The sequence below is a fragment of the Phodopus roborovskii genome, unplaced genomic scaffold, assembly GCF_943737965.1.
Source record: "Phodopus roborovskii unplaced genomic scaffold, PHOROB, whole genome shotgun sequence".
Lineage (NCBI taxonomy): Eukaryota > Metazoa > Chordata > Mammalia > Rodentia > Cricetidae > Phodopus > Phodopus roborovskii.
In genome coordinates, this window is record NW_026126407.1 from 33,993,285 (window position 1) to 34,013,526 (window position 20,242).

The 20,242-nt window shown below is 42.0% G+C and overlaps 2 protein-coding genes across 8 annotated transcripts in view; both read right to left on the bottom strand.

Moving 5' to 3' along the window:
- Nucleotides 1-20,242, bottom strand: part of Adam19 (ADAM metallopeptidase domain 19) — a 1,172,352-nt gene that overhangs the window by 1,005,489 nt on the left and 146,621 nt on the right. The gene's annotated exons all lie outside the window — the stretch shown is intronic.
- Nucleotides 1,107-20,242, bottom strand: part of Ebf1 (EBF transcription factor 1) — a 391,326-nt gene continuing 372,190 nt past the window's right edge. For all 7 annotated transcript variants that reach the window (XM_051180883.1, XM_051180882.1, XM_051180881.1 and 4 more), the window contains exons 12-16: nucleotides 19,229-19,294; nucleotides 18,168-18,345; nucleotides 17,312-17,491; nucleotides 13,791-13,985; nucleotides 1,107-4,510 (exon numbers count right to left, since the gene is read on the bottom strand). In XM_051180883.1, coding sequence (XP_051036840.1) covers nucleotides 4,479-4,510; nucleotides 13,791-13,985; nucleotides 17,312-17,491; nucleotides 18,168-18,345; nucleotides 19,229-19,294 — 651 coding nt within the window. In that variant the 3' untranslated portion in view covers nucleotides 1,107-4,478. The remainder of the gene's footprint in view (nucleotides 4,511-13,790; nucleotides 13,986-17,311; nucleotides 17,492-18,167; nucleotides 18,346-19,228; nucleotides 19,295-20,242) is intronic.

Here is a 20,242-nt window from a genome sequence, read left to right on the forward strand (position 1 = left end):
TTTAAACCTAGTAGACCAGGGTGACTCAGAAGCAATTTCTCTTGTCTGACATTGTGCACATCTTGAAAACATCCTGGACCTTTTGCTCAGTTTTTATCTTCTGCATCTGATACAGAATGTCAAAAGCAGATGGTGAATGTCCACATTGATCAGGCAGGAGTTTTTGTTGTTGTTGTTGTTGTTGTTGTTGTTGTTGTTGAAGATGGGTGCATAGCATCTGTATGCACTGGCTTATGCAGGATAGTCTTTCAGAGCCTTACCTTGGGCTATATGTTAGAGTGGTGTAGCTGCAGTGCCGGCCACAAATGAGCATGCTGGTGCTTATGGGACACCCTATTAGCTTTGGCCGTGGAGTTTCTGTTGGTCAAAGCATTTTTAAAGCATCATTAACCTTATCGTGTCCTGTCATTAAAAAATTAGGTAAGACGTGTAAAGTACAATGGAAAGACTACAATCAAGACAGGACTTAAAGTGACGTAGTCCCATGCGTGTGCGTACCTCCTAGGTGTCTGTGAAGTCTGCACACCTAGTGCACACCTTTAAAGTCTGATTCCAGACAGATGTGGTTTTGTCCACCAGGGTTGCGGGGGGAACCTATTATCCACATGAAGTTTTAAAAAATATAGGTTCTCTGGTTACACATGCCTCATCAGCAAGCCAGGGCACATAATTAATTGGGCAGAAGGCTCACTGGGATTAATTAGCAGTTGCATAGGAAGAGTTTAGCTCAGACTTCCAGTGTAGAGCATGGTGTTCTAGAATGACCAGTTCCTGGATGCCCAATTCCACTCCTATAATGGGGAATATTTCACTGTTCACTGATAACAAGAATGGGGGCCCCTGGCTCCTCAGTGGGCCAGCACGTGCACATGCACACCTGGCTCATGCCAGCAGAGGGCAGCAATACGCTGTGTGTGTTCAATTTGCATTCCAAATTAGCAAACCTCTGAAGACCTACAAAGAAAGGAAGTGGGTGTCCCAGGCCTAGGCTAATTTTCTCTAGGTGTCAATACTGGCCTGAATAATAGCAAGCCCAAGCCTTTTGCTGTTCATAGATCTTTGGCTCTTCTACCGCAGAGAAATGAATACACCACTAAGAACTGCCATCACAGACAGGAAGTAACTTTAATTAAATATTGTGAAAGTTGAAAAGTTTTTACAGCTTGAAATTTTTGCAAAAAGAAAAAAAAAGGAAAATTATAACAATCTCTACAGTAGTTAAGTGCTCTAACAATTGAACTGTACAGTGTGTGTCTACTGAAAAAAGTTTTGATAAGAAGGTGAAAAGTTAGTAGATTGAGAAATGAGTTCAAGAAGCTGCATCCTACTTTGTGAAGCCGGGCATGGCATATGCATATCCAGTCATCCAGAGGCAGGGGCTCTTCCCCCAAAACTGAAATCTGAATTGAATTCTCTACTCCATCTTCTTGTTAAAGCCATATTCTGTATTTAGGGGGAGCTATGTCTTAAAGGGACTTGAAAACAACAATTTTCTTTTTTTAGAAGAAAATGGTCCCCAGAACCAGAGTGCTTCTCTGTCATCTAATCAAACATAAACAACAAAACACAAAGGATACACGTTTTCTTTTTAAAGGCTCTTTGGGCTTTCCAGTAAAGTTCTTACCATGGCACATGGCTAACAGATTGGTGGTGTCTTTTGTCAGGGTCTGAGCCGTACATCTCACCGGCTCACTGCTCCTTCCTTTGCAGACTGGTGTCTGGCTCACCAGACAAAATATGGCTTTAGACCTTAGACATCTTCAGGCCAGCGCTTAACACACGAATTCAGACAACCTTTCTGAGTACGGAGAAGCAATGCTAAACCTTGCTTATATTTTTCCAGTTTCTTTTTTATTATTATTATCATCATCAGTCATCATTATTATTATTTCTCACCATGAAAAATCAGCTTTCCTCCCTCCCCTCCCTTACCAACCTCCCCCACTTCCCTCCCCTGCCCTCCCCAACCCATAAAAATCCGAACTCTGACAGTCTAGTGAAAACCATTGAAATCCATACGGGCATGCACAGTTGCAGCATCGTTGTTAATGATCGCTTGCTCTACTAGAAAAAGTAACATTGTCTTAAAGTAACAAAACAGTTCTTTTGTGCTTTTCAATTTCTTTGTTTTTTTTTTTCTTTTTTCTTTTTTTTCTTAAATGTTAGTGATGATTGACAGTTGGGGTGCACAGTACAATGTACAGGTGAAATGGATATGATTTGCATTGTTAAGGCATCCAATCTGCTGGTTTATATTTATGTGAAAGACAGAATATACAAGCAGACTTAAGAAAGAAAGTATGTTCATTGATCGCTATGAAGTTTCTCCCCCAAATTTAATGCACAAAATGCGTCACTCCAAAGGGAGAGATTCCATGCATATTAATAGAGTAAAACAGCATTTTTGTATGCTTCCAAAGCAAAGGATACATTATTTTTCAATCTACAGAACTAAATACTACAAGAATAATATGCTACTATTTTTTTGCCATATATTGGAAAAAACTTCTTAACTTACAAATAATACAAAAATAGACAATGGCTTTTGGGTGGAAATAAAAAAAATGAAGCATGGTTTGAAACAATACTAAAAATACCTATAAATGAATTGTTTAAAAATCACATTGAAATAGCCAATACAACAATAGGTGACCAAACTATACGCACTGTTCACAAAGCAAACACACACCAAAAAATAAGCTGGGAGCTGGGGGTGGGAGGAGAGAAAAAGCAATGTACAAATTCCAAAGATAAATACATTATTTATATGGATATTTTACAAAATCCCCATTAAAACAAACAAACAAAAAGCCTTTGAGTTCACTTTGCAAGTATGTGCAAGCTAAAGGTAGTGCGCTTTTTATTTCTTTGCAAAATATGCGGTAAAACTTTTCGTGTGTGAGCTTCAAAACCATCTTAAGACATTAAAATGTATAAATAAAACAACAACTTTGGCAAAAAAAAAAATCACACACACACACACACAAAAAAAAAAAAAAAGTCTACAGTATTTATAACTACATACAGAAACAGAAGGGCAAAGAAAAGCCAGCCAGGCCGGTGCCCCTTGGAGCGTCCCTGGCTGAATCTTTGCTGTGGATTCTTTCTTTTAAGAACACTTCCCAGTAGAAAGCAAACATTCCCACAGAAAGCTGAGTTCGAGGCCTTCCCCTTCTCTCTCCCCTCCCCAGTTTCCTTTCGTTCTGAACCCCAAAGCACTTTACGGGTTGTTTGAATTTATAACTTTACAATCACACCAGGGTCTTGCTGGTACAGGGTCCTGTGTGAACAGCCTGCCTACTCGCCTTTGTCAGTTTGCTTTGTCTGCGGTTTTTTTCTTTATTATTTTTCCTTTTTTTTTTTTTTTTTTCTTTTTTTTTTCTGAGCCTGGATATAGACAGCATTTAGGATTCTAGGAGGAGTAAGCTCAAATCTCTAGATGGTGGTCTGTGAGTAAGATTTCCACTTAGTAAACTGGAGGACATATGTGGAATTCTGTGCCTGGACCCTGTTCCGGGAGTCTTGAAGGAGTTTCGGGCATGTGCCACGCCATGTTACTCCTCTCTCAGAGGCCACTGGCTTCGGAAGAAGTTAGCAGAAGTAAAAGAATAAGATCGGGTTAAAAGATGCAGGGTTTTGTTTTGTTTTGCTTTGCTTTTTTTTTTTTTTTTTTTTTTTTTTTTCTTTCTTTCTTTCTTTTTTTTTTTTTTTTTTAAACAATCTGTCTAGAGGCACTGGATTTTCTGAGTACAAGGGGAAAATGTGATCATGTATGTCGCTTGGTAACTTTCCAGGCTGCATTTATTTACACAGTTACTTAAGACAACCATACAAAAGAGAGAAGGAAGCTTGCAGAACTGCTAAGGGATGGCATGTTAAGTTAGATATTGAAAATGCACTGTCTGAGCTAACTACCATTGATATGCTTTAAGGCGCAAAAGCCGACCCTTAGTTTTCTAGAAAATCTAACTGGCATTCCTATTCTGTCCCATACAAGCTTTTTTTTTTTTTTTTTTTTTTTTTTTTTTTTATTTTTTTTTTTCTTTTAGCTTTTTTGTAAATATCAACACTTCATTCTCCCCTCACACAGCTTTAAAAACATCATAAATTAAAACATGGGGTCTTATTTATAGTGGCCCTTTTGTGTAGCTTTCTGGTTTATAAAAGACAAATGATTGCAGAGTTAAGCTTTAAAAAAAAAGAAAAAGAAAAAAGAAACTGTGGGTTTGCTTTTATCAATACAGAATAAATATAACCCCCAGATACTTAGGGGTACAAGTTTAACCAACACCCTGCTCTGGCAGACCCCCTTTTCCAATTTCAGTATTTGCAAGGTCGGTGATTTTGTTTAAAAATCTGCAGTTATTGTGTGATTCCTCTTAAAAAGGCCTGAGTTAAAAGTTCCATTCTGGGACTCATATCAGATTACTTTCGTAGCAGAATCCAACCTCTTCATAAAATTCTTCAAGGCAATTCTTTCACATGGGAGGAACAATCATGCCAGATATCGCTGCGAAAACAAAAGACAAAAGTCAATAGTTTTGTACCCAAACATTTCACCAAGGACAAGGGAACAATAAAAACAACCCACACATGACAATATCGATCAAATATTAACCAGATGTCCTTGCATCTTCCCAGGAATGAATTTTGTCTATACATACATACATATCTTATTGAAAATTTTATCACCATGTATATGTATCCCTAACAGAACAGAGCATCCTAAACATTCCCTCAAATCTGACTCCAATTTTAAGACATAACTGGAAAGTTGCATAGCTTGAATACCATTGGGAAAGTTGCAACCTCAGACTTTACAAAATTGTGAGAATTTTCAGTTTGCCATTCTGCGTTTCCTTCCCGTCACATCCAAAATATGAAATAAAGAAGTGGCCTGCTGTAACTGCCAACAGTTTCTACAGTCTCTCCTTATGTTCTGGATTAGCATGAAAATTAAGTAACAGAGTCACCATCTGAGGGCCTTCCCTTCAGCCTGAGCTGGAAAAGGAGATGCCAGCCCCAGCAGGGTAAATGGAACCTGGAGGAAACATGGAGTTGGAGGAGAGAACATATTTGCCTGAAACTGAAGAATGTCTTTTCTGCTGTGGCTTCTCTTGGGATTTCTGGAATGATCTGAACATAAGCCCTAGAAAAATTGTAGCCTGTGAAAGGAAGACCTGTTTCAGGTCAACCCAAATTCTTTCAGAGGGTTTGGAGTTAGGAGCTACAGAGCAGTGTTTAGAAAATTCTGCCTCTCTCCTGCCTGCTTCTAAGTATGTTCCCCTGAGATGGTTAATTGTCTTCCTGGCCCTCAGCCTCCTGGGCAGAACATGCAGTCAACTGTTGAACATAGGAGTTACTAGAGATGTGAGTATAATTAGATAGAGAAGTGCATCCTGGGTCTAACCTCAGGCAGGGTCTAACCTGAAGGTAGGTCAATTCCGACCCTAATACACGACTTCCTCTCCTCTAACCGGGTGAACTTTTGAGCACTATTTAAATTCTCTGGTCTGTATTTTCCCTTATATCAAATAGATGTCATCCCATAGGTCACACTTAACATAAAGGGTGTGAGAAATAGGGGGCCACTATAGGGGGCCACTAAAGGAGAATTAAGACAGAGTGGCAACTTGAAAATATCCCAAAACAGTTGGTGGCCTTTAATCCCAGTACTGGGGAGGCAGAGGCAGGAGGAATCTCTGTGAATTCGAGACCAGCCTAATCTACAAGAGCTAGTTCCAGGACAGCCTCCAATGCCACCGATAAACCCTGTCTCAAAAAAAAAAAAAAAAAAAAAAAAAAAAAAGAAAGAAAGAAAGAAAAAAAGAAAAGAAAAAAAAGAACACGAAAATATACTAAGACAAGATAGATGCCTGTATTAAAGACAGACATAACCATCTTTGGTTACCAATGACAGAACAGAGTAAAAGCCTTCCTTTATATTGACAAGTCTAAACTTCAATGAATGTTCTTGTTAGTAATGATTAATGCATGGGCAAAATAGCACTCTTCCTTTATCTAAACCATCATGCCTGGAAAAATGCACCCTAAAAGTAAAGGATCCCCACAGATGGACAGAAGGAGGCCAGGTCATGTGCCCCCCACATTATTCTTGCTTCCCTACCCCAACTACTGCCATTTTAGATTCAATTAAAAGAAAAACCCAAAAGTATTTTGCCAAACACTTTTTCCGTTAATTTTTAAACCCATCTGTATTCGCAAGGAAATTCAATCCACATGTTTCTGATTCATTTACACGTAAATCATCCAAGTGTTGTTTTGCAAGAGCCTTTTGCAGTCCAGAAGCTCCTGGAGTCCTTTCCTGAGCCCCCATAAGCCTTTCTTTCTTAGAAACAGGAAGTCATTTCTGCCAAATGCAGCCCGACTTAAGGCTACCCCCACTCGAAAGATTTGGGATCAGTTGGGAAAGCAGCCTCCTTAAGAGCTGAGCAAGCCAGAGATTTCACCGAACTTAGAGGCTTAGAATTTAAACCCCGCCTTAACTTGAGAGTTCCAGCTGCTGTAGCCTCAAGAGCAAGGTTGGACAAGGGGTTCCTCAGTGTGATATTGGGTCCCTAAGTGTCTTTGCATCCAGGCTCCAGGTGGTCCTCTACCTATTTTTTTAAGTAGCAGGAAAATAAAGCCTGTGGCCAGTGAAGAGTCCATACTGTGTGTCTGGTGTGGATGGGACAGCTTAGTGGTGCCAGTGTGATCTAAAGTGAATCAGAGAGCTGACAAACCTCCTGCTGTTTTAGCCCATGGACTCAGGGCACACTTACCATCTGGGTCCTGAAAATATCCCATGGGTTTAATTATTATTATTATTATTCAGTTTAGCCTGAATTTAAAAAAAGAAAAAATTCTAAACAGTGGGGTTTTAACTTAAATAATTTGATAGACTGATTAGCTATCTTTGTAGGTCCTCACTAAAAACGCCCCTCCAAGCTCACGGGTATGCTGGTACACGTCTCAGTTTGGTACTTGTAAATACCATAGCCTTGAGAAGCCAGCTGGCACAGGAGTGAGCAGAGGGCATGCCTTCTACAGAGGGACTGTACTGTAATGGGATGTTGGTCCAACCAGGCTTCTGAATTCTTTTAAGAGAATTTAGAACTATAGACTTTTCCAAACATGATTGTCTGGCTTATATATTTTTGCAGGTAGTTAGTATTAAGGGCAAATATAGTCTAGGGCAATATAGGATGGGCATGGCTTGTCCCACTGCTGCAACCTCTTCTAGGCCAATCACAGAATATAAGTCTAACACAAGCTCTGTTACCCCTCACACAAGGCCCACAGGTGCTTGCATACAAGGTTCTGTAAAGGGTTACTGCACCCTTCATTTTCCCTTGACCTCTTTTACACAAACAGTAGCTGTCTGTGACCTGAGTCTGGGCACCTCAAAAGAGGTCCTCCCATAGAGAAACTCCATTGCGTGACTACATGACAATCCTGGTGTAAGAGCCGCTTTTTGGTGTGTGCTGTGATCTGGAAATTAATGATGTGGGCAAGAGGGATAAGAGGGATAAGTGGGCAAGAGGGAGGCTTGGAATGTCCAAGAATTGCTAATGGTATGCTTGACTTGCTCAAGTAGAGCCCAGGCAGATTCCCATGAGACACCACATTCCTAACACTGTGTGCCAAGAGATCATCACCAGACCACAGTGGCTCTTCCATGGACCCCAGTGCTGAGTGGTCACATTTGCTGAGGGGAACCCAAAAGCCATTGTGTTGAAAGACAATATGTGTCACCTTAAATGTTCCCCATTTTGATAAGAACTAAGACAAAGATGGGAAGCCTTACAGAGCTGGGGAAGGTTGAGTGAGGAGGGAGATGTAGTCTTTCCCTGAACTACCCTGGTATAAGAATCATGAGCTCATCAAGTGCGAGGTGAGGCAAGATCTTGTACAAACTGAAATGTGTCTATAGAGAAAAACACAGTTCTGTAAGAGTTGGTACTGAGGTACATGATATTTAGGGCCAAAAGGAGCCTGAATGTCAATAAGGTATAAGGGAGGAAGGGTTGCTATGACTATACCTATGCAACATCTCCCTGGTCTTTTTGGTTTAGTTAATGTGACAGTTCTCTCCCGACTCTGAAGTCCTTACATAGGACTCAGGCTCTGAGGAGCAATCATTTTAGATGGAAAAGGATGTTTGTTTCCATAGAAAAGAGCTGAGCAAAGCTGATAACTCAAGCCTTTGGTCTGTATAGACAGAATTACTTGGGAGTCTAGAGTCAAGAGTTTTCAGTGACTTCATCTGGATAAGAATGGGTGGATCCTTTTCTACATTTTATCTGTCAATCCAGATGGCAGCTGCAGTTTCCAGTGCTTTCCACATGGTACTCATTGGCAGTAGTTACATGGGAAATAACTCTGCAGGCAAATGCATTTAGCAAGCAAAATGGATGGTTCGCTCTGTATATTCATGGACTTGGCGCCTACACATCCAGGTAATCACAGAGCAGCAATGTGTGGGGGGACATGACATTAAGCAAAATGAATCAGACACAGAAAGACAAGACACATTGTAGTTACAAAGTTGATCTCACAGAAGCAGAGACTAGGATGGTGTTTGCAAGCTGGAAATTGAGCCATATGGGAATGGCAAAAGGATGGTTAATGGGTACAATGGACAGGTGAATGGGAAGAGAGGTAACTTCTAATGGCAAAGAAGCCTAATTGACAGCAATAAACCAAATATTTCAAAATAGCTAGTGGGAAGAGTTCACTTTCCCTACAAATATCTCATGTACTATGATGTGGGATAATGCTCTTGTTCACTGTCAACATTAGTCACTCATATTGGTTTAAAATAACACTGATTGGCCAGTGGTCAGGCAAGAAGGAGAAGTAGGTCGACAAGACTAGGAGAATTCTGGGAGGAGGAAAAGGCAGAGAAGGAGTTGCCAGCTAGACACAGAGGAAGTAAGATGAAAATGCCTTACTGAAAAAAGGTACCAAGTCATGTGGTTAAACCTAGATAAGAATTATGGGTTCATTTAAGTTGTAAGAGCTTGTTAGTAGTAAGCATGAGCAATAGGCCAAACACTTTATAATTAGTATAAGCCTCTGTGTGCTTATTTGGGATGGTATGGCTATATGACTGAGCAGGACAGAAACTTCTGTGTACAGTAATAGATACACTAACACACTCCATATAGATACACACTCACAAATGTCACATGTAGCTCATACATAGGTCCAACTATTATGCTAATTAAATGTGTGTGTGTGTGTGTGTGTGTGTGTGTGTGTGTGTGTGTGTGTAGACCAGAGGTCTATACCAAATGTCTTGCTGTTTTAACTAGACTGACTAGGTCAGCTACCAGGACCCACATATCTCCTCCTATTCCTCCAACCCTACACTAGGAGCACAGCCACATTCAGCCACAACCAGATTTTGCATGGGTTCTGGGACATGAACACAGGTCCTTATACTTGCACAGCAAGCCACTTCAAATAGTGAGACATATCATCAGCCCAATTAAGGATATATTTTTAAAAAATCCAACTGTAACTATACTGAACATGGAGAAACCTTTTTCTTATTATTTCCTTAACTGTAGTATGAGTGCTATTTATGTGGCAGTACACTGTGCTAGGCATTATAAGTAGCACAGATGATTTGAAGTTCATATACAGACATTATACCATTTATATAGGAGGCCTGAACATCCATGTGTTTGGTTCTCTATAGGGGTCTTGAAACTATGTCCTGCTGGAAACTGAGGGCTGTCTATAGTCCTTTCTGTTTCACTGCAGGGTGCCTCTGAGCCTTTAATACCTTATAAAGGGAATAGCTCTCTACAATAGTGACCCAGTAAGAACTACTTTCTAAATTTGACCACAACAGTTTGATTTCTTCACCAAACCATCTCCCGAAGATCAAGAAGTATTGAGACAAGAGTTGATTGTCCTACAAACGTTTCTTCTCAAATTTTCAAAAGCCTCCATTACATGAGACACACAACACATTCTGTAAAATCACAAAATAGATACAAAGAGGCATGGGGCTTAGGAGTAAAAGCCTCATGTTTTAGCTTTCTTCCTGCTTCAGGTACTGATATCCCATGTGGTTGATGGGACACATCATCAGGGACTTGACTGCTTATAAAGGTGCTTCTCAGCTTAAGACATTGCTCTCCCTAGACTGGAATCCTAGTTACTATTCATCTGAGAAACAGTTTAAATATTCATCTGATAAACAGTTCAAAGGCAACTCTGAACTATAAAATGGTCTGAGTCTGCTTCATGCATCTTTCTTCTGCAGTCCATGGCTGGGGGCCAGTCTCTCTTGGGTAGATCTACCTCACTAACCTGGGTGTTGTATCTCTCTAAATACAGGGTCAGTTTTCAAAGTTGTTAGACCTTGGTCTTCTTCATGGACCTAACCTGGTGACTCAAATATAATATGGCAAAACAGCCTGGAGGCTCAATACAGTAGAGTGAATATTTGTGGTTCAAGCCTAAAGTTTCCTTCTCCGCTACCTGGTAGCTAAGCAGCCACCAAAAAAAAAAAAAAAAAAAAAAAAAAAAAAAGCTGTAGGGAGAAAATTCTGCGTCAATGCATACACCAGACTGGGAGCAGGCCCTCCCCCACTGATGGTTTTACTCTTCATCCTCACCACACTCAACCACAGTGCCTATCTCCTGCTTGCAAAGGGGTAGTTGGTTAAGGAGCAGGCTTTAACAAACCAGGAGGATGTTCAATTAACTGTAGTAGTCAGAGATGAATAGGCCTTTTAAAAAGGTAAACAATCTGAATGTGTCCCATTTAGTCTTCTCTCTATGGTCAATTTGCTTAACCAAACCTTCCTTTGTCACTTGCCCTGTATACGTGAATGATCACAGTTCTGAACTGGGTGAATCAAAAAATGAATGTGCGACTAAAGGCTGATCCATCTCCAGAGTGCATCGAGGTCCCCTTTCAGTGGGAAAAGAGGGGCACCAAAAGTGAAAGACGCCATGCCTGAAAAGGCCATTGTCAGAAAGAATGTAGCATTTCCCAGCAGATTCTCTAAGATCCATGTAAGAGCTCTTGAACAAAAATGATGTAGCTGGCCTATGGCTCAGTCTCCTTGATCTGCTAGAGTGGACGTCGAGTGTGTGAGTGCAGGTTCCAGGGTGCCCCTTCACGAGGGCAGGCTGTGGGGGAGGAAGACACCAGAGAAATAGCTTAAGGAAAGTGGTCTTGGTTAATTGGACTTTACTTTCCTATTCGCATTTCCACTGATGTCATGTCTTCAAAGTGTTTGGTGTATTACAGAATTGGGAGAACAAATACAGTGTGGGTTACAGGAGAGTCTAGAAACAATGTCTCATTATGGAGACATTGGGAAAGGTAGAGTCCTGTACAGCAAGTCCAGGAAGATGAATATGTCTGGGCCACACCCCATGTCTTCTAAGTTCAACACCCCTTTACTATGAAATCACAATCATCCCTTTTATTTTTTTTTCCTGATATCAACTCTGTGTTTGTTAGTTTTATATGAACTTGACACAAGCTAGAGTAATCTGAGAGGAGGGAACCCCAATTGAGAAAATGCCTCCATAATATCCAGCTGTAGGCAAGCTGTTAGGGCAATTTCTTAATTAATGATTGATGCGGGAGGGCCCACCCCATTGTGGGTGGTGCCATCTCAGGGCAGGTGGTCTGTAAGAAAGCAGGCTGACAATCCATGAAGAACAAAAGAGTAAGCAGCACTCTTCCATGGCTTTTGCATGAGCTCCTGACTTCAGGTCCCTTCCTTTGAGTTTCTGTCCTGACTTCTTTTGATGATGAACAGTGATATGAAATCATAAGTCAAATAAACCCTTTCCTCGCCCCAGTTGCTTTGGTCATGGCGTTTCATCACAGCAATAGTAACCCCAACTAAGACACTAATCAAAGTTGAGACTGTCAGCTTGAGAATGGTCACATTAGGGCTGAAGAGATGGCTCAGCTCTTATAGGCCAGGCTCACAATAAAAAGCATAAAAATGGTAACTTTACCCTCTCTTGTATGAAACTGTATGAAATTATGGTTGTTCTAGCTGGGGATATAATGAGGGGAGTCATTTATTTTTAGCTAATAGAGAGTAAAGCTGGCATGAATGGCAGGGGGTGGGGTATTTTCTAGCTTGTCTACCCTGCCTGAGATTTAGTTCCACTGTAAAATTCCTTCTTTTCTTTAAGATGATGAACAGGGAAGTGCATGCCTCTAGGTACTAACTTTGTTATGCCAAGCAAGTTACCTACAGAATGTTCTAAAAAGTTCTGCCAGAGGTGAACAGGCGCAATGATGTGGTTGTGTAGGCTATGGGGTGTACCATTTAGGTTCACTCTGGATGCCAACATGTCCTCACCACATGCCCTTGAGTGAACTAAGCTTGAATGTACCTGTGCATTGAGGGTGGTACTGAAGTTTGAGAGTCCTTGGAGAGCCAGTGTGTTCTCCACTGCAGCAAAAAGTAGCCAGAATCTAATATGTATCTATATGTCAAATGGGGCACACACATCCAGATGAGAAATAGAGCTGCACAATTGCAGGCATGTCCCTGCCCTTCTGATCATCCCCTGGCCTCCACAATTAGCTTCTCCAAGGGACATGCTGGCCACTGAAGTGAGGCTCTGTGGTGAGCCGTGCAAGGCAGGGATTAAGAACAGAGTCCAGGGGCTTCTAATCACTTCCACCTGCACCTTCTACCTGCTGTCTGTGACCAGTATTCACCACCCCCCCCAGCAAGTTCCATCGCCTGGTATTGTAGTGATCTAATGGCCGCCATACCTGTTCCCTGCTTAAGAGAGCACCTGCAGTACTGTTTGGTGCTCAGTAAGTTGTGGTCAATTATTCTATTTATCTGATTTCCCTGTAAACTGTCTTAGGAATCTGGGATACATTCTTGGAAAAATGTCAGGTTCTAGAAAGAGATGAAAGTTTTAGCCTGATTTTGCAGTCAGTGACTGCCACACACTGGCTGGGAGGAGACAACCTCCCACCTTGAGTTTTCTCATCTGTAAGGCAGGGGCTGTGAGCACTTGTGTCATCATCCTGCTGTGGGGGGACACACAAGGTCCCAGAGGCCAACACCACTCACAGAGCCAAGCACATAAGAATGTGAGAAAAAGCAGACACCTTTTAAGGTTGGGCCCCACCCCCACGCACAAAATGTGGCCTGATGGTTCTGCCACTTCCCATATTGTACAGTGGAAGGAGACTGAACAATTTTAGTATGAACCAGAATATTCCAGTGGCTCTCAAGAGGCCTTTGATGTTTGCTATATGAGTTCATGATGCCTTCACCTTGGGCTCCGAATGGACTGCAGCTGTCCCCTCCCTGTCACCTCCTTACACAGCTTCATCCTGACACAAGCACCAAGAAGAGAAGGCTGAGTGACCTACTTCAGGGGAAAGCCCATCCCAGGAGAGGCTGCCATGGAGAACCTGACAGTATCCACACAGAGCTGGTCTCATAATGGCAACAACAGAGAGCGAGAGAGGAGAAAAGAGAAGCTCTGGTACTAGTAAGCGGCTGCACTTTTCGCAGGCAAGTCGTGAGCCTGAGCAGAGTTGCTGAAGCAGGAGAGAGGATGTCTCAGACATTGCCACAGAGGAGGCAAGAGCGGTGCTAGTGGTAGGGACCAAAGAGTGAACACAAAGGGACAGAAGAATCATGGCAGACAGAAGCTGGTAGGTCCAGGGCTTAAACCTCACCCCACCCCCCCAGCAACAGTGAGAAACTTGCTTCATTCAGACCTCTGGAGGCCAAAGTCTCATGGCTGCAGGCCTGGAACTTTCTTACCTTGCAGGCTGTTCCCATTGGTGCTGGTGCAGGTGGGAGGCGGGGAGGTCTGGGGTCTGACGACTGGTGCGAACGCACTCTTCTGTTTCACAGCGGAAACCATGTTGGCTGGTGAGAAGGAGAAGATGCCTGACGAGCTGCTGCAGTTGGAGGGGAGGCTTGTAGAGGAAGCCATGGTGGGGCTGGATGGCACGACTGAGAGTCACAATGAGAAAGGAGAATTACATCCAGAGATGAGGGGGCTTGCATAGATCTCACCTACCTCTCTGATCTGACCATTCTTAGTCAAGGCCCTTCCTAAACTCTTGGGACCCTGCCTAATTCATTCGCCATTTGGTACTCAGCATGTGCTGCCTTCAAATCAGCGACTTTCATGAGTTTACTGTTGTAAACTGTTTACAATACTTTGCCTGGTATTAGTGTCACAGATGGTTTCCAGGGGTATAGGGATGATCCCTTTCATTCAGTCCAATCCATCCCAACACATGAAGCCTGTTGTGTAGGGAAACACAAAACCTCCATCCTCTGAGTTTTCCAGACAAGAAAACAAAAAACCCAACCCTTCTTACCTTCTTACCAGGGATAGCACCATATAAGAGGGATTGACACTAGATGGGGCATCACAAAGAGCTCTTAGGGAAAGCCTTCCATCTCTGGCTTAAATAAGATTCTAACAAAATCTAGCAACAGGCGGGATATGGGGAGGCTATTTGGGAAGATGTGGCCACTGATGAAGGATTGAGATCTATGAGGAAGAGGGGGAAATTGAAGGAAAAACCAGCACCGTGGCTTTAAGCTCAGGCAGGTGGCAGTGTGCTCAAGCACCTTTTCTCTCCAAGATATGATATGTTCTATAAGGATGGGCCTGGATCTGGATGCACTACCACATAGACTCCTAGACTCCAGTAGGTAGAACACTGCCATATGCAACATCTGTGGGAAACACATAACTCTAAATCAAGGTTCCAAGTGATCCCTTCCCATGGAGCTTTCCCACAAGTGTTTGTGAGATAAGTAGGGGCCTGGGGGATGTATACAAATCCTGCCAGGCAATAGTGGGGACTCAAATACAAAACACTGAGAACACTGACAATTGTGGTTACCTCAGGAGGCAGAGATGTCCCAGACAGTATCAAGGCTAATATTTTCATACACACACTCCCTTTGCCTCTACGTCCTAGATACTCTTGTGTTCTCTATTGTTCATATTACTTATTCGACATCACACATTGCTTTGTGATGCACAAGATTCTTCATGTTTTTCCATTTTGTCATTGACAGACTAACATAAGTCCAAGGGCTTGTGATTTAAAAAAAACAAACAAACAAAAGAACTCAGAGAGTAGTTGAGGTAATTGCTGAAGGACCACAGCTAGGATGTAGCTTGGACTCGTGGCATTGGAAAGTTGGAAATATGGGGATCACATCAGTCATTAGCAAGGATTGCCATCAGAAGGAAATGGCCCCTTGTCAGCAACCCAAGCCAACATGTGTCCAAATGGGCCAAATGCCTCCTGGAGGAGAATAGAGAGGCCTAGTCCACACCTCAGAGCTCTACCAAACATTTACTACACTGTACTTTTTCCTTTTAATGAGACCAGCATTTTTATCCATCTCTCAGGATTTGTAAATGTGGGAATGCGCTCAATAATAACACCCATTTAAATTGCAAAATCCTGCACTGGAGGTTTGATTTTTAAATATTCTTAGACTTGAAATCCTGCTGGCTCACCACGGAAGGAAATTAATCTCATTGGCAAATGCGATCATTATGTGTATTTAGAGGTGGGGAGTTTGGGGGGCAGTTAACAAGAAAGGGGTGAAATATAGTAGAGTATTGCCATTTGTTACAACATTATTAGTTACTAGCCGCCATACCACAAAGTGTGTTCACCAGCAGAATGTCTTATTTTATTTTTTTATTCTGTCAGAATTTTTCAACATGAGTGGTTTATGAATAATTAAATATTACAGAGGCAAACATTCAAATTAGCTGGTCTCTGTGTTTATTGTTTTATTTGCATTTATGCAGATAATACTGTCCCATCTTAGGGCCTATTTTGGGAATTTAATACTATTTTTGTGAGCTCCGAGGAAATCAATTAATGAAAATTAAATGTTCAAAGTTTCTCAGGCTGACAGATGTGATCTTAGGCAGAAGTCACTGGATGTCCGCACAGGCTCAGGAAGGTGAACGCCCAGAGTCCCTAAATTGAATCGCTCCCATATAGCAATTAGCTTATTGATTTAATTAAGAATGCCACCTTTTAATTTTCAGATCATGATTGAGTAGCTGGGAGAGTGCTGAAGGGTAAATCTTTCAATAAATCAAAACCTAATGTGAAACTGACCCCAATGTTGGCTGGTAAATATACTCGGGACATGCAGACTACCTGGCTGATTTTAAATGTGCTACAAATGGCCAATTCTAAACAGATAAGGTAGAAATGCAAACACAATGCACCCTAAGCAGAGAATCCCCTCAGAAATAACACAAGGCCAGGATAACCTGTCTACCTTCAAGTCCTTAGCCACACTTCCGCATGGAGACAGCATTATTTTCTGTATGTTTAGGTAAGAGTCGTGAATATCCCTTCATTTTACAACAGTCTCATTCCTCTACAAATGTGTATACATCTAGCCACATTTTCTACATCTGAAGAACTCTTCATGTGCTAGGTGAACTCGGCCATCTATGGAAAGGTCCTCAGAGAGACATCAAGAGGTTGTGGGGACAAAGCCTGTGACATTTGATAGTGAGAAATGCCAGTTTGCTGAGGCTCTTTAGATGTATGTTTTATATATAAAGATGCCAATTTGCTGAGTTCTTTAGAGACAATTGAATTATTGTGGCCCCAAATCCTTTAAGCTAAATTTATTTAAGGTAAGAACAGGGCACCTAGGAATATTCATATCCTGTATGTGTGTGGTGGGGGATGGAGTTTATCTCACCAGATTTTTGTGAAACATATGTTGGCATCTGTTATTTTTTTCCTTTTTAAAAGTACATTATACACAAAAAGGAAAATAGAAACATCTGAAAATAAGATCTATTATTTAATGAGGGATCTATTGTCACACAGCATGAGGACTTAGATTTCCAAATGCCTCAGTTCTGTGCTGGGTCTGATGACTAGATTCTGGCATGTGCCATCTTATCCATGTTCTCCAACACTGATGAAGGTATGGTCTAGATGCTTCTCTTAAGGATAAGAAACCTAAGGTGTGGAGAGGACATGAACATACCCAGGGACCTCTGGTTAACAACCACTGATGGTGGGTGGCAACTCCATTGTCATCTGACTATAAGCATGGGTTCTTGAAATGGCATCATGTGGCTGTTGTGTGCAAGGTAAGAATGTAGAGATCTCTGCTGGAGAGGATAGTGCTCAGGTGTTGAGGGTAGCAGGCTCGGGGAAGGAGGGGAGCTCAGACCAAGCAGCCCTGCCTAGCTGACCTCTCTGCATGATGCTAAGGTCTGCAAGGGAGACATACAGGACTCAGGACAGATATCTACTTACTGGCATAGGGTGAGTTGGCAGCTGAGCCATTGAGGAAGGTTGGGGAGCCACCCAAATTGGACATGGCAGCAGAGCCATAGCCATTCATGCTCGTGGTGACAGAGTTATAGTTGGTCTGCTGGGGGGTGGTGCTCGGCACGTACCCATGTGGTGACACGCTGCTTGAGTTGCGGGTGAAACCTGAAAAGTCAGGGCAAAACCAGGGGTGAGGGTAGAATTCAGATGGTGGCATTCTGGGGAGACCTGGGGTATCAGAAAGGAACATCTCCATTTTGCCCCCTCATAGCAACCAAGAGGGAAAAGACCTGGTGATTCATGTGCATGGGTTGGTGGTGCTATCTCTGATTAAAATGGGAAGCTAGCAAAGACACATTTCTTAGGAGATCATAAATACTTAGCAGGGCTGTGAGAAGTGGCAATGCAGGGCCTATAAATTATCATTTTGGAGCAGGAATAAATCCCAATCTAAGAGATGTTCCTCCGAGTTAACAGGTCCCTCTTCCCTGCAAAAGAATGATGTGTTGTGGCCTATGAGAACTTTAATTCCATCCCTCTTTGTGATCTGTCATTCATGATTTATGGGGGAAAGTTGGATGTAGAGATGGCTGCATGCTTGCATGCATGCATTCTTTCTAGCCCCCTACTAGGTCTCCAGATGTGAGACTAGAAACAAAATCCTGCAATCATATTCAATGCACACAAGTGAAGAATCTCCTCTTTTGGAAGATACATACATACATACATACATACATACATACATACATTATTTGATTTCAAGTGGCAGAGGCAGGGGAATGGTAGACTGAGTTTGTCAAGAGGTGGGGGAAATGGATGAGACAAAGAGCAGGCTTCTGACCTTGATTGGTGGCTTGTGATGCCTCAGAGACATTCACAGCCAGTTGTCCACTGAAGGAGTTCACACCCATCATCCCTGCATGGACCGAAGTATTAGCAAGTGCCGGGAGCTGGTTGTGGTTGCGAGGGACACTGTACAGAGCCTCTGCAATGTCGGCAGCTCTCTTCAGGATAATCTCCTGAAGAGTCAAAGGCACATCATTGTTAGCTACCCTGACTCATACTTCCAACAGCCCCATCTTTCTGTGCTTCCTCTCTAGCAGATCCTGTGCTCAGGGCCATCAGTGGTCAATCATATGACTTTCTGTATCCCTGCTGATGCATTTGTGGGTCCAAGTTTCATCATCCTGACCACATTACAACTGGGGAAACTGAGGCTGTGAAAGGCAAAGAGCTTACTCAAGAATATTCATTTCTTTAAAGATAGAGCTGAGATCCAGAATGCCATCTGCTTGACTCTGAAGCCTATTGCTATCATTATATGGCAGTGCCGTGGGATTTCCTTCTTCCTCCACACAGGAACTTGGGGCCTGTGAATCATGTCCCCTTGCTGCCATGCAGGGAAGCCTGAGTCTGAGGATTAGAGCAACTGTTTTCTAAATAATGAACTCGGGGAGAGGGGAGGAAGGAGTAACATTGGTCAGGGCCAGTTCCCCAAGCAGCTTCAGATCTTTGCATGCAATTGCTTTACAATGCATGAATAGAACTATTGGGGCCTCATTCTGTATTTTAGAAGAAATTAAACCCTTCCTTCTACTAAATTTGATGAAACTCAAGAGAAATAAAATAAAATAAAATGCAGTAGTTCTCTTCTTCAGTCCTGAAGCACATTGCTAAAGGAGATTCATTTTTAAATGGAGCATCTTTTCCAGAAAGGAACAAGACACAATAAAAAAGGCAGCACAAGATTTGCAAAAGCTGGAAGGACTGCACAATCCTGTGACATGTCATATCCCAAATCTTAGATACTTAATACATGAGATTAGCATTTTTATGCTTCTCATACAATAAGGACCCTGAGGTTTTTCATTGAATGAGGAAGCACTTTATTGGCACACTCACCTGGTTGTTGTGGGGCATCCCATACAGAGCTTCAACAAGATCTGCAGCCCTTTTAAGGATCACTTCCTGTCAAGAAAAAGTGAAAATTAGATGTAAGCTTCTGAATGATAGCAGGTACCCTTATCTTTTCACATGACAGCATCTCCTTCCTTCTAGCCATCCTTTTCCAAGACACACTTGTAAAAGCAGTAGCTTGGGGAACCCCAGAATGGTGTTGTCACCAATTTATCCTTGTTCACATACACACTTAATTGAGTCAAAAGGTGAGCATCATTGGTACTGTAAGATAAAATATATCACTTAATTATCTGGCATAGGCATGATAAAGCACTCATATGTTTATTGCTGAATACAATTGCGTGGTCATTTACCAGATTACTATAATCGATGTCATTCAGTGCATGGTATGAATCCCTAAGATGTGTTTATTTTGTACTTAATTGCTTATTCCAGAAACCATGACCTTATCAGAAGGGTTGTTTTCGAGGTATTTCCAATCAATCTTCAGGCACTAAAGAAGCATGTAGCCTTAAGCTTCTTTTGTTTGTCTCTCTTGTATGGCAAAGCTATGAGGATACGATACAGGAAGCTCAAACACTGAACTAATACACTGTTGAACAAAGGCCCTTGCACAAGGATTCTCCTCTCCCATTGTGCCAATATTTATGACCAGCAGCCTTGCTTCTTCGCTGTTTCTGTAGAGTTGCTGTTTCTGTAGAGTTGCTGTTTCTTCTCTCTTGCTCACTCATTCTCTTCATAGACCTATGCTTTTACTACTCATTCAGTTTGAAGAAAAATTAACTCCCCCTTCTTACAAAGGTAGGCTTCCACCTTTGGCTTGCATGGGTCTAATCAATGGGGACACTCAATTTCGACACACATTTGGACAAATGTAAGCCATTCTTTCTCCATTTCATCTGATTTGTCTATGGATTCATCTACACTAGCATAAGGAAATGGCAGTAGCAACATTAGGTTTGCAGCTGGTAAAAAAAAAAAAAAAAAGGGGGGGGG